Source organism: Mesoplodon mirus (genome assembly GCF_964341445.2).
Source record: "Mesoplodon mirus genome assembly, chromosome: 3".
NCBI classification, from domain to species: Eukaryota; Metazoa; Chordata; class Mammalia; order Artiodactyla; family Ziphiidae; genus Mesoplodon; species Mesoplodon mirus.
In genome coordinates this window covers 41,779,241-41,792,180 of record NC_138978.1, presented here as the reverse complement: position 1 = coordinate 41,792,180, position 12,940 = coordinate 41,779,241, and the positions used below count along the sequence as shown (strand labels likewise).

Sequence of the window (12,940 nt, the reverse complement as noted above, 5' to 3'; positions counted from 1 at the left end):
GGTGGAGGCGGGAGCAGCAGAGGAGAAGAGATGGAGCAGGGCAGGGGGCCTGGGGCAGGCAGGGGCCTGAAAATATAGCTTTATATATCTCACGTTCCACACACACTTACTAGGGACAGAAGGGGAGGAAGGGAGGGATGGGAGGAGGTGACGCTGCGGCGGGGATCTAGCCAGCGAGAGCCTCTCACTCCCCGAGGAAAGCTGGGGGCACCAGCCTCTCACCTCCTCCCCATTCAGCCTCCGTGGGATCCAAGCAGGGCCATGCAGAGGGCAGGGCGCAGGTGTGGGCTTCACCGGGGGCTGGAGCTCTGGTGGGGGGAGGGGGAGACGAACAGGAAGCAGGACTCCAAGGCTCCGGGATCCCTGGGCTCCTGGAGTTAACTCCCTGAGAGCCGTATTGGGGTAACCATGGGGCTGGGCTGGGGGAACCCAAGAGCCCTGGCTGGGTGGGAGGCCAGCAGTCAGTTGGGCAGCGTATCGAGTCCCAGGGAGGCCGCGTGCTGCTTGGCCCGAAGCCGCAGGTTCTCGATGCTCGTGGTTTTACTGTTCAGGGCAGCCGAGGCAGGTGCCAGGCCTGCGGGGGGTGCGGGCAGCAGTGGAGACCCCCATACGCCCTGGTGGGCGGCAGCGGCCGCTGACAGCGACTGGTAGTAGGACGGGCAGTGCAGTGAGCCCAGAGGGGCCACGTTGACGCCCAGGTAGGGCACGGCGGCGGCGGCAGCCGCAGCAGCAGCAGGGGCCGGGCCCCCCACTTCGAAGGAAGAGTAGTGCACCAGGTTGTTGGTGGCGGCCATGTGCTGGCGGAATTGCTCCTGCAGACGGAAGAGGCTCAGCGGGGATGAGGAGTAAGAGTGGGAGGGGCCCAGGAGGCCGCCCCCAGGGGCTGCAGGGGCCAGGGCCAGGCTGCCCGGGGAATCTGCAAGCAGAGAACCAAGAATCAAGGACTCAGGACAGGGCACTGGTCTGCCAGGAGGGGCTCCCTCGGCCTTGCCACCCCCGTGGAGCTGCAGACAAGACAGGTTTGGGCTGAAACCATATCCACCCATCTCAGCCAGGGCTGAGCATCCCCCCAGAAGCGTCCCCCAGAATCCTGGGAGGGAGGGACCCAAGCTTCCTGGAGGAGCACCAGACTCTGCCAAGGCCCCCATGTCTGACTTCTTAGGGAGACTCCTTTTCTTTTTTCCTTTTTTTTTTTTTTTGTTTTTTGTTGTTGTTTTTGGTTGGTTTTGGTGGGACAAAAGAGTTTTATTTACTCTTGAAATCGTCACAACAGAATCACAGATTGACATGGGGAATGGCTGAGCCATAAGCAAATCAGGTAGTACAGAAATGTCCCACCCAAAGACTCCTTTTCTTTTCAAGAGCGGTCACCTCCCTTTCCCCTCTCCTGTCTGTGGCTCCCCTTCCCCTCCAGCTCCTCAGCTCACAGCCCCATCCACTCCCTGCCTGAGCCCAGGGTTTGTGACTGAGCTATGCCTCCTGCCAGAGGTCTGTTCCGTCAAAAACACAGCTCTGAGTCTCTGCTGCATGTGGGACTCTCTGGTACCCATATGGTACTCACCCAGTATGCACTGGTATATCTGTACTGGTTGTTAAAATACTGGAAAATTTCCATAATGGTTGATAAATAGCTTTTGCCCTGAGCTCCCCAAGTACCCCTCCCCTGCCACACAGCCTCTCCCCCGACCCCCTGAATTCCCTGGACCCTTCCAGTATTCAGGAACTAAAGGGTGACCACCTGGAACAGGCCTGCTATGGCCAAGTCCTTTCTCTGGGTCAGGTCCAGCGCCACAAAGGCTAACTCTATCACTGCTCTGACCCCCCTCGCGTAGCCAGGTCCCCGTGCGACTAGACCTGGTTGTTCTCCCTAGGCTGGGCCCTGGCCCACCCACAGCTGCTGCTGAGCCTCACCTGCCTTGGGGCTGCCCCTCTTGCAGCCCAGCCCCTTGCTCTCAGCCCCAGGGCTCTTCTCAGTTTTGGGATCCGCAGCCCCTGCCTGGGGGTCTTCCTCCCGGTCTGGCTGGTCTTCGGGGGCTGACTCACTGGCCGACTGCTCCGACAGACTCAGGTGAAGCTCAGCAGGGGGGTCGCCGCTGGGCAGGCTGGGGGGCTGGTCAGTCTCCAGCTGGGTGTCTGGAGTCGGGGCCTCAGTCTTTCCTTCCCCGTGGGAGCCCTCAGCCTCCTTCTGCTTCTGGAGCTGCTCTTTCTGCAGGCTGCGCTGCTTCTTCCGGAACTTGGCCCTGCGGTTCTTGAACCACACCTGGGAACAGGGCGAGGAGAGAAGGAGTGGAGGAGGGGAAGCAGCAGAGTTGTGGGGCAGGGTGCTCCCGGAGGGAGTGTGAGTGGCAAGGTTGCCCCCGCCCTGTAGCAAACACACACCCACAATCCTTTCCAACCCACCCTCCGTGTCACTGAAGGCATTCATGGAGATACCAGTTGCACCAAGGGCTGAAGTGCTGGCTCCTGGGCAGCAGGAAGCCAGATTGATGGGCTGGTGCTTGCCTGCAAGGTCTAGCTAGAGGAGCTGGGTCCTACCTGTACCCGGGCCTCAGGTAGGTTGGTGCACATGGCCAGCCTCTCACGCATCACCACATCCGGGTAGTGTGTCTTCTGGAAGGTCTTTTCCAGGGCCTCGAGCTGCTGAGCCGTGAACGCCGTGCGGCTGCGACGCTGTTTGCGGTGCTGGGAGCCATAGCGGGCCTCCAAGATGATGTCTTGAAATGTACAGCCGTTGGAGGGCAAGGAGAGGGGGCCCATTTAATTATGGGAAATAGATTTTGAACCTTACCCTGCTCTGACCCACTGTGGTCCTGCCAGAGCTAGACCCTGGTCCTTCCCCCTTGGAAATCACCCATCTCCTCTCCATGTGGCTGGATTTTCAAGATCGCTCCACCCCATCATTCACTATCAGGACCACTGAGGTCTAACTCATCTCTATGAATGGCTGTCAGGAATATGACTGAGGGTGATCTTCCTTATTTGGTTTGGGGTGTGTGGGTAGGTAGGTGGGTGGGCATTGCCCTAAAATCCTTAAAGTCCCAGAATAATAAGGGTATAATATTCTGAGAGTACATGATGCTAATAATTTGGAAGTCCATGTCACAAAGCTTCTAATAGCCTATGGCCCTTAGATTCTAGATACCAACAAAATACTGTCCCGACCATGAGAAGCCAGGCCATGACTTAACTGCAAGGTACAGTTAGGAGAGGTCTGACTGAGTAGATGGAATTCACTGGCACTTGATCCTATGTCCTCTGGGTATGAATCTCATCGTCCCAGTTGGCCTATGAATCTCTGATGGCAGGACCTGAGGCTCCTGCTCTTATGTCTCCTCAACAGAAAGCCTGGCTCTGGCAGGGCCCTCAGAACACAGGAAAGCCTTGTTGCGTGTGGTCTTGACCCTTCTAGCTGCTTCCTCCAGGAGGGAAGGACAAAGAGAGCAGGTACTAACCACCACAGGCTTGGAGGGGAGACAGGCCTGGTGGACCACAGATTCCACAGTCCTGCTGACGTGCTGGGAACATGAACCTCCCAGCACAGATGTCTGTCTGGGGTTGTTGTCTAGCCTCCAACCCTTCTGCTTGACCAGTCCCTGGAGGATGGACAGTTAACCTCTCTCTTCCCGCCTACCAACACCCATAAGTGGACCCTGGACTATCTAGGCTGAAGGGAACCCGAGCTGTGTCAACCTCTGCACAGGGCTGCCAAGGTCCTTCCCCTGCACTCCAGGGACTGGGGAGTCAACGCCACACTCTAAACGAGGAAGTAGGAGGCAACTGGGTATCCAGGAAGCCTCAGACTTTGGGCTGCTCCTTTTTGGTGTAAAGAGGGAGCCCTGAACCTCTTACAAACTGGCACAAATCCCAGCCTGGACGGAGCCCTGAGCTCATGCTGGTCACGCTGTGGGAGGGGAAGGAGTGAGGACCCCTCTCAGTAGAACACTGGGTGCGGGAGCAACAGCTCAGCCCTCTGCTGCTGGCTCCAGGGACTACAAAGGTGGGAGGTAGTCACAGCCTGGGAGGCCAGGCTCTCTGTACCATCAGCAAAACCTCCTGCTGGAAGGCGAGGCCTCCATACAAAGGCCCGCCTGGAGCTCATATCCCTCCTTCTCAAGATTAGAGAATTGGTGGGAGCACTGAATACTCCACTTCCTCTGTCCCCACCAGCAGAGGGGAGCCTCTGCCCCTGACTCTTCCTCTCTGAGCCCTGGAACATGGTAAGGATCAAATGTCACCACCAGCTTGGGCACAGGGAATTCATTCCAAACCAGAGAAGCAGCCATAGCCCGGGCAGGACTGCACCCACATTCCCATACTGGAGACTGATGACCCCATGCTAATCTACAGAAGGTGACCAGGGGCTCCATTTTACCCACTGAGCCCTTCCCAGAGCCTGGCAGGGTCTAAAGGAGTAGAAGCGGCTGCCTCACCCTCCCTTGTCCTATTAAGGCCTGACTCCTGCTCCGTGGCCTCCAGGAAGCCCTCCCTGACTGCATCAGCTGATCATGCTTCTCTGGTCTGCCCCATCATTTGACCCTCGCCACATTCTTCGTGCCGTGCCCGCTCATGAGTCTCTGAGCACCTGGTCTCCCTGGGAGTGTCCTAAAGCCCTCTGAGGACCACCTGGCCCAGGGCCAGAGCAATTCACCAGCTGCTTGAGGTTTGGCCTGGGACAGGATGGGGCAGGTGGCTTCACCTCCCAGGAAATCACGTGCCCCACCTATGCCATCAAATCCTTCCCATGCTCACTGAGGGGCTGCCAGGGCAGGGCAACAATCAGTTGAACTGGGAGAGGGGGGACCAGGCTGCAGCTCCCTCATGGGCACTTCCCCTGGGACCTGGGTAATAGTTTCCCCTGAGCACCTACCAGTCCCTACTGAATACCTTGAGTACGTTATCTCAAATAACATCCCAACCATCCTATGGGATGGGTACCACCATGTTCCCTGTTTATAAAGGGGGAAGCTGAGGCTCAGAGAAGAGAGGTGAGTGGGCAGACCCTACAATGACTGCAAGTCTGTAACTTCAAAGCTCAGATTTTTAGCCATAATGTCACATTCTAATCTCCTACCCCAGCCCTGCCTAGAGTTAACCTCTCTGAGCCTCCATTTCCTTGTCCATAAAATGGAGATAATAGCCTCCGTTTACTGGAGTTGATTGGTTAGACGCACAGAGAGAGAGCGCACGCCTCACACAGTGCCTGGCATCACAATCAGTGATCAAAACATGGGAGCTGTTACAGATGGGACTCCCTGGGCACTCCAGCCACTTCCTAGCTGGAATGCTCTGGGCTAGTCCCTTACCTCCTACCTCAGTCTCTCCACCTGTGAGAGAGGCTAAGGAATCCCTCCCTCACAGGGTGGTTAAGGGAATCTGAAGGCATAGGGCAGCTCCAGGGCCCAGCACAGTGCTGGCAAACAAGGGTGCTCTGGACACTCACACATAGATTTTGAATTGACATCTCCCTGTGTTACTAAGCGACCTGGGTCTTCCTGAGTCTCCCAGAGTAAACGTTCCCAGTACTCCCTCCTGTCTTCACCTTCCAGAGCCTCTTCCCCCAGATCTCTCCTCCACCCCCCAGCCCCCGTCCCCACAAACGGCCCTTACCAGCCAGGCGCTCGGCCAGGGTAAGCGCGTGCACCGAGGGCCGGTAGTCGGGGGCATGCTGGGCCTGCTGGGCCGCCTGCTGGTGCAGGTTGTACATGGCGCTGAGCGAGTTCATGGCGTGCAACGAGTACCCGTTCACCCCGTAGTGCTGCATCGCGGCATGTGCCTGCGGACCAGGGAGAGGGAGGGGACGTGAGTGAGGCCATGCGGTCACACTCTACCCTAGCGGAGACACCACCCAAGGTCTGGACCTTGGATGCCCACCTCAGCCCCAGAGATTCTGCTTCCCCATTGGAAAGCGGCCTGCCTTGCCCACAGCTAAGAGCAAGAGGGCTCCTGCATGTATTTATTCATTCACCCACTCATTCGTTGATTCACGCAGCAGGACTTGTGTAGGGTTTAGTGCTCTGGGCTCTGAAGTCAGCCTGCCTGGGCTGGAATCTCCACTCTGCCACCTGGGGGCTTTGTGGCTTTGAGTAAGTCACTCAACTTCTCTGACCTTCAGTTTCTCCATCTGCACAATGGGGTTAGTAATAGTACTTCTCTCATGTGGTTGTTGCATGGATTAAGAGAAGCCTTTACAATAGGGTCTGTCACGTAGCGTGTGCTGAAACATGTTAGTCATTGGGATTTATCAATCCGTTTGCTGCTTCATGCAGTCATCTCTTCATTTAATCACCCAGGAACTTACTCACCTGCACATCACTGTTTTGCTCACACACCTATTATTTATTCAACAAACAGCCACTGAGGCTCACACGGGGCCAAGTCCAGAGCTGGCCTGGGAACACTGAGGCATTCGCTCTATGATATAGTGGATTGCAACCCTCATATGCTGCACGGCTTTAAGAACACTGTTACTATGACTGTCATACACACACTGCCATTGCCTCCCTCTATTCTCACCGTATTCCCAAGAGGCAAGCAGGCCAAGAGCAATGAACCCCATTTACCGATGAGTCAACTGAGGCTTGGAGAAAGAGCAGTGACATGTTGAGGCCACACAGCCTGTGCAGGGCCTGCTCTGCCCCACATTGCTTCAGCCTCATTCTTTGGTGGCCAACGCATCAGAGAGCACATCCCTTCTGCTGAGATGGCTCGCATCAGCATGAGGCTGCCGGGGCCCCACCAGCCCCAGGGCTCCTCCAGACCCTTGCAGTCCTCATCTGAGTGCCCACCATGTATCGGCCTGAAACGTCACCTTTGGAATGTGGTCCATTTGATAAGAGGAAGAACGTGTCCAGATGTCTCAGCTCCCCAACCCTCACTGAAGTGGACACTTCACCAAACACCCACAGCACATACATGCACACACGGGCATACACACAGTTCACGCACAAATACACATACACAGACTTTCTCAGCAAAGCATTCACATAAGCAGTCAAATTTGCACACAAACTCATCAACATTCACAAACACAATGTCATTACTTCCGCAGTTCCACACATAGATGTTCTCACAGATAGCTATCCACGCAGCAGATGTATCTACACAAAAACATGATACTCATACACATTCATGTATTACACATATTCATTCAACAAATATTCATTAAGCACCCACATACTAAGTACCAAAGTCTTTGCCTTCATGGAATTTACCTTCCAAGGGAGGAAGGCTATAAAACAACAAATAAACCTATGTAATAAGGTCAGACAGGAATAAGTGCTCTGAAGAAAAATAAGGCAGAGGAAGAGCATAACAAGAGGAAAGGTGAGGCTGTTTTAGAACATGTGGTCAGGAAAGGGTGCTATGATATTTGAAGTAAGCCATGTGAATCTCAGGGGTCCGGGGACTGGCGGGGGTGAAATTTTCCAGGCAGAAGGAACAGCAAGGACAAAGGCCCTGAGGCATGAATAAGCTTGGTGTGTGTGTGAAACCAGAGTAGCTTGAGCACAGAGTGAGAGGGGGCATGTGGGGGAGGTGAGGTGGGAGGGAGAGGAGGGGTCCAGATCCCAGGGGGCTTCATGGCCCATTGTAAGGAGTTTGAAACCTATCCTGAGTGTGATGGGAAGCTCCTGGATGGTCTTGAATAGGTGAGGACCATGCTGATTTGTTGTTAAAAGCTCACTTCAGCTGCTGTATGGAGAACAGACTGCAGAGGGTCAAGAAGAGAAGTTAAGAGACCAAGCCAATGTATAAGCCCAGGCCAGCGACCAAGGTGCCTTCCACTAGGGTGGTATGGGTGGAGGGGGGAGAAGTGGTCAGAATCAGGACATAGTTTGAAGGTAGAATTGACATGACTGCTGATAGGTCAGTTATAAAATGTGAGGAAAAGAGGGCAAAAAAAGATTACTCTAGTTTTTGGCCTGAGCCGCTGAGTGAAGATGGGTCTTCTCCTGAATCGGGAGCTCTAGGCGAGAAGCGGCTCTGGAAAGTAGGAGGGGGGGAATGGAAATCACGGCTTTTTGGGGACATGGTAAGTGTGAAATATGGATCTGACTTCCAAGTAAGAATGTTAAGTTGGGGGGACTTCCCTGGCAGTCCAGTGGTTAAAACTCCGTGCTTCCATTGCAGGGGGCACGGGTTCAATCCCTGGTCGGGGAACTAAGATCCTGAAGGCCATACGGCGTGGTCAAAAAAGAAAAAAGAAAAAAAGAATGTTAAATTGGTAGCTGGATATACAAGTTGGGAGCTGAGGGCTGGATTTACAGATTTCTGAGTCAACGCTCACACATGACACCTACCAACATCACTTACTTACAGAATCCCACTCTATGTACCGTAAACGTGACCCCAAAGGCAGAGATCTAAGAGAAGAGAGTGATGGACATGGCAACATAAAGTGTTTAAGCATTTGTATAACAGAATGTACCATAAACAAATCTAAAAGGCAAACACAAAACCTGGGGAAATATTTACCATACATAACATAGCAAAATTGACTAAAAAGTAGCACAAATAGGGCTTCCCTGGTGGCGCAGTGGTTGAGAGTCTGCCTGCCGATGCAGGGGACCCGGGTTCGTGCCCCGGTCCGGGAGGATCCCACATGCCACAGAGCGGCTGGGCCCGTCAGCCATGGCTGCTGAGCCTGCGCGTCCAGAGCCTGTGCTCTGCAACGGGAGAGGCCACAACAGTGAGAGGCCCGCGTACCACACACACAAAAAAATAAATGAATATAAAGAGCTCTTATGTAGAAACAAAAGGATGGTCACCTTAATAAAAGATGGGCTAAGTAAATGAAGAGACAACTTTGTTTGTTTGGTTGGTTGGTTTGGGCCGCGCAGCACTGGTAGGATCTTCATTCCCCGACCAGCGACTGAACCCAGGCCCTTGGTGGTGAGAGCATAGAGTGTTAACCACTGGCCACTAGGGAATTCCGGAGACAACTTATTAAGGAAGAGAAACAAATAGCCGTCTGACATATGACCAAAAAATGCTCAGCCTTCCTTGTCACCAAAGAAATAAAAATAGAAACAATAAAATAATTTCACCTATCAGATTAGCAAATATGAAGAAAAATTATTACCCAGGGTTATTGAGGGGAGTAGGAAATAGTCCTTCTCCTACCTCACTGACAAAAGAGCTCTTTACTCCCTGCATCAAAAGCCTTTAGAGAGAGCATCATTGGACTCAACAATTCCATTTCTAGAAATTTATCCTTCAAGTATGCAGAGATATGGATATAGGAATATTTATGACAGCTTTGCTTATGATGGCAAACAATTGGAACCCTCACTGTCCATCAAGAGAGGATTAGTTCAGTAAATGAGGGAACAGTCGTGCCCGCAATGCAAGATGGTGCCACAGTTTAAAACAATGATGTGTACCTGTATGTGCTGATGCTCACAATATACTGTTGAGTGGAAGAAATAGGTAACAGTATGCATGATGTGATCCCATTTCTGTAATGTATGTATAAATATGCATAGAAAAAAAGTCCGGAAGGTTATACCCTGAAATGTTAACAGAGGTTATCTCTGGGAGATAGCAGATGGGATTACAGGTGATCTTCGCGTTTATATTCCTTCTTTCTTTCCTTTTTGAGGGTGGGGGTGGGGGGAGGGTTATCTTTGTGTTCCAAGGGATGTGGGGATGGAGCCAGGCTCCAAAACGTGTCACAGGGGCCATGTGGGGAAGAGGGAACAGAGCTGAGAAGTAACTTTATTCATCCCCCACCCCGGTTGGGCTGGAATGCCCCTCCCCACCAAACTCAGGGGCTTTGTGGCCTTAAAACTCCACTGTTGTTAATGTGGTAAGTGACATTTTAATTGACTTAATTATTGCTGACCTCACAGTTTTTGATGCACGACAAGTCTTTATTAACGGATGCCAGGAGCGGTGCCTCTCTCGGCCCCAAAACCGCCCCAGCCCACTGGCCCTCTGACGGCCTCCAGAACCTTCGCAGTCTGGCGTCTGCCCATCCCTCCCCTCCAGCCTGGTGCCCTCCCCCTCTCTGGTACCTAGCAATACCAGATTACCTGCCACTCCCACGTGTCACTTCCACGCCTTTGCTCCTGCTGGGCCTCCACCTGAGACATCATTGCCCTTCCTCCCCCTGACCTGACAAGGCTACTCAGCTGACACCTACTCCTCAGAAGTGGGGCACTCCCCACCCGCCCCTGAGAAGGCATCTCTCCCCTCTTCAGGCTGCACATAACTAAGCTCAGGTCATACAAATGATAGTAAGTAACAACAACAGCTACCATTTACTGAACACACTGAGCGAGGCACCGCACAAAGCACTTCACGTGGCTTTTCTTAATTCTAGCCCTGGACCAGAGCAGTGTGATGACACTTCTATCTCCCCCACTAGACTGAGCTCCTTGAGGGCAGAAAGTGTACCTCATGCATTTCTGGATTCCCTTCCTCAGCCCAGTCACAGGGTCTGGCACAGAGGCAGGGCTCAGGAGATGAGGATCGGATGAATGAATTAATAATAACAACTATTTGTTAAGTGCCCCAGATACATCAGACATCCCCATCCCTCCTCCCAACGCCCTAGGAGGTAGGGACTGTTACTACTCCCATCTCACAGATGCAGAAACGGAAGGTGAGAATGATTGGATAATTTGTTAAAGGCCACACAGCTAGGAAGTGGTAGAACAAGTTTCCACAGGCGAGGTGATATCCCTCCCACCAGCTGGTGTTTCCTAACCCCACTCACAGGTTCTTACTCCGGCACGTTCTGTTCCCTGACTTCTAGCATCTCTGGTTTGATCCAAGGCAATAGGACAACAGCAGAGAAAAAGCACCTTCCCCCAGTGTGTGTGCCCATACATGCACGTGTGTGCACATGTGAGTGTGTAGGTTGTGAGATGAGGCTGTGCAAGCCTGAATCCTCCCAGCTGAGCGCCTCTCTCCCCAGCCTCACACTCTCTTCCTTCTCCAGATGGACATCAGGGCCCTAGGTCTCCTCTGAGGCCACAGAGAGGCCCCTGGCTGATGATGCTGCTTACCATCCAAGCTGCACAGATGTGGCACCACACAGCCTCAGGCCTGCAGCTCATTTCAGCGATCACGCGTGGCCATGTGTGTACGCAGCCCGACTGTGACCAGGCACACGACTGTGTATGCATCTGTGTTTAGGTGGGTGTCTGTGGTTATCTGTATGTCTGTGGGCTGGTGTGTGTGAACGTGTGTGTGTGTGTATGACCAGAGGAATGTACGCTAAATGGTACCCTCGGAAGTCATGTGGCCCTGAACAGGGTCTGAGAGAGAAACACAAAGAGAGAGAGAAGGAAAGAAAGAAAGGAAAGAAAGGAAAGAAAGAAAGAAAGAAAGAAAGAAAGAAAGAAAGAAAGAAAGAAAGAAAGAAAAGAAAGAAAGGAAGGAAGAAAAAAGCAGAGATGGAGTTGATGCAGAAAGCAAGACAGATCAACACAGAGAAAATAAATAGATTTGTTTTACCCATTCTGGGTTTCTGTACCACCTAGCACAGAGCCTGGTACAGAGCCAGTGCTTAGTAAAGAATAAATCTTGCATGCATGAGAAAGGCTCACCAGCTAAGAGATGGTAGGGGAGGCAGGGCCAGCACAGCCCAGTATGGTCCTCGGGCCCTGGTACCACCACCTCCTCTCTCCACAGGACTGTAAGTCTGGGACTGGGGGGAACCCTGCCCGGTAGGCACTTTTCCAGCCAAGGGGCAGCCCAGACCTGCCCCCCGGGGTCCTCAGCCAGGCCCAGCAGCTAGAGCCCCATCCACATCCAGTTCTGAGTGCTGTGGGTCCTAGGGGGAGGCCAAGAGCCACCCAGGCTGGAGTCCTGCAGGGCTAGTCAGAGCCTCTAAACAGGGCTCTGCACCCCTGGCCCCAGGCCGGGCCGTGCATGGGCTCAGCCCACTGCACACTCCAAACAGAATCAATTATATATTTAAAAGGTGCCGCCCCGCAATTTCTGGCGAGCCAGGAGAGCCATCCATCATGGAGCGGCCGTGTTTCACAAGCTGTCGAATTGTGCTTACATTGGTTAAAAGAATCTTTATATTTCATTAAGCAAGCAGATCGGCGGATGTCCCACCACAGGCACCATATAGATGGCTTTAATTTTCCAAATCTGCAAATGCATCCGTTATGTCCCCGCGTCGCTGCTGGCTGCGGCCTAATGCCCAGCCAATCGAAGAATCAAGCAGAATTTTATTAGGCGGCATTTTTTATAAATTAACGGCAGCACTGCTAGAAAACCACACGTGAGGCGTCTTTGATTAAAAGGAAAGTGGACCCTTCCTTCAGCCACACCCGGCTCAGCCGCCCACAGGCCTACCCCATCTCTCTTCGCCTCTTCCTCCCCTTTTCTGAACTTTTCATTCCCCCTCCATTTCTTCTCATTCCCATGCACAGTGGAGAACCAGGCAGAACAACTTTGTTTAAAGGAAAGGAAAGAATGCAGGAGGGGAGGAACCAAAATTCTCTGAGCAATTTGCCTCCTCTGTTCCAAGCATGGTCAGACACATTATCTCACTACCAATGACAGCTACCTTTTACTGAACATTTACCATGAGCCAAACCCTCTTCTGCTCACGTGAACAAGCTTCAACACAACCCTACCAGGTAGGACTTATTACCCCCACTATAGGAGTGAGAAAACTGAGGCTGAGAGATGTAAAGTCACCTGCCCGAGGCCCCACAGTTACCAAGGGGTAGAGGCAGAACAGGAACCCTGGTTGCCGAGGATCTACCTGGTATTTATTTCCAGAGTGTGACCGAGAGCTAGGCCCTGGTGAGGACTAGCCCTGGGTGCCAACAGCAGTGGGAGGGACTGGAGGGGGCCTGCTGCCCTGGATTTCCTGCCCTGAGAAATGCTGCCACCCCTTCAGCCCTGGAGGCTCCCCAGTGACCCTCTGGGGGGAAGAGACCCCTGCTGCCTTTCCTCCTATCAAGTAGTTTGGAGA

The 12,940-nt window shown here is 53.1% G+C and overlaps 1 protein-coding gene across 2 annotated transcripts; it reads right to left on the bottom strand.

The window, feature by feature from the left end:
• Window positions 1-461: 461 nt before the first annotated feature.
• On the bottom strand, window positions 462-5,761 carry DMBX1 (diencephalon/mesencephalon homeobox 1; the record flags this gene model as incomplete). Of its 2 annotated transcripts, none has more annotated exons than XM_082615117.1 (4): window positions 462-916; window positions 1,912-2,260; window positions 2,536-2,729; window positions 5,608-5,761. In XM_082615117.1, 4 exons carry the CDS (start codon window positions 5,759-5,761, stop codon window positions 462-464), a joined length of 1,152 nt encoding a protein of 383 aa, XP_082471243.1. The 2 variants fall into 2 exon arrangements, with proteins under 2 accessions (XP_082471243.1, XP_082471242.1); XM_082615116.1 differs by having other exon boundaries at window positions 2,536-2,714.
• Window positions 5,762-12,940: the final 7,179 nt, after the last annotated feature.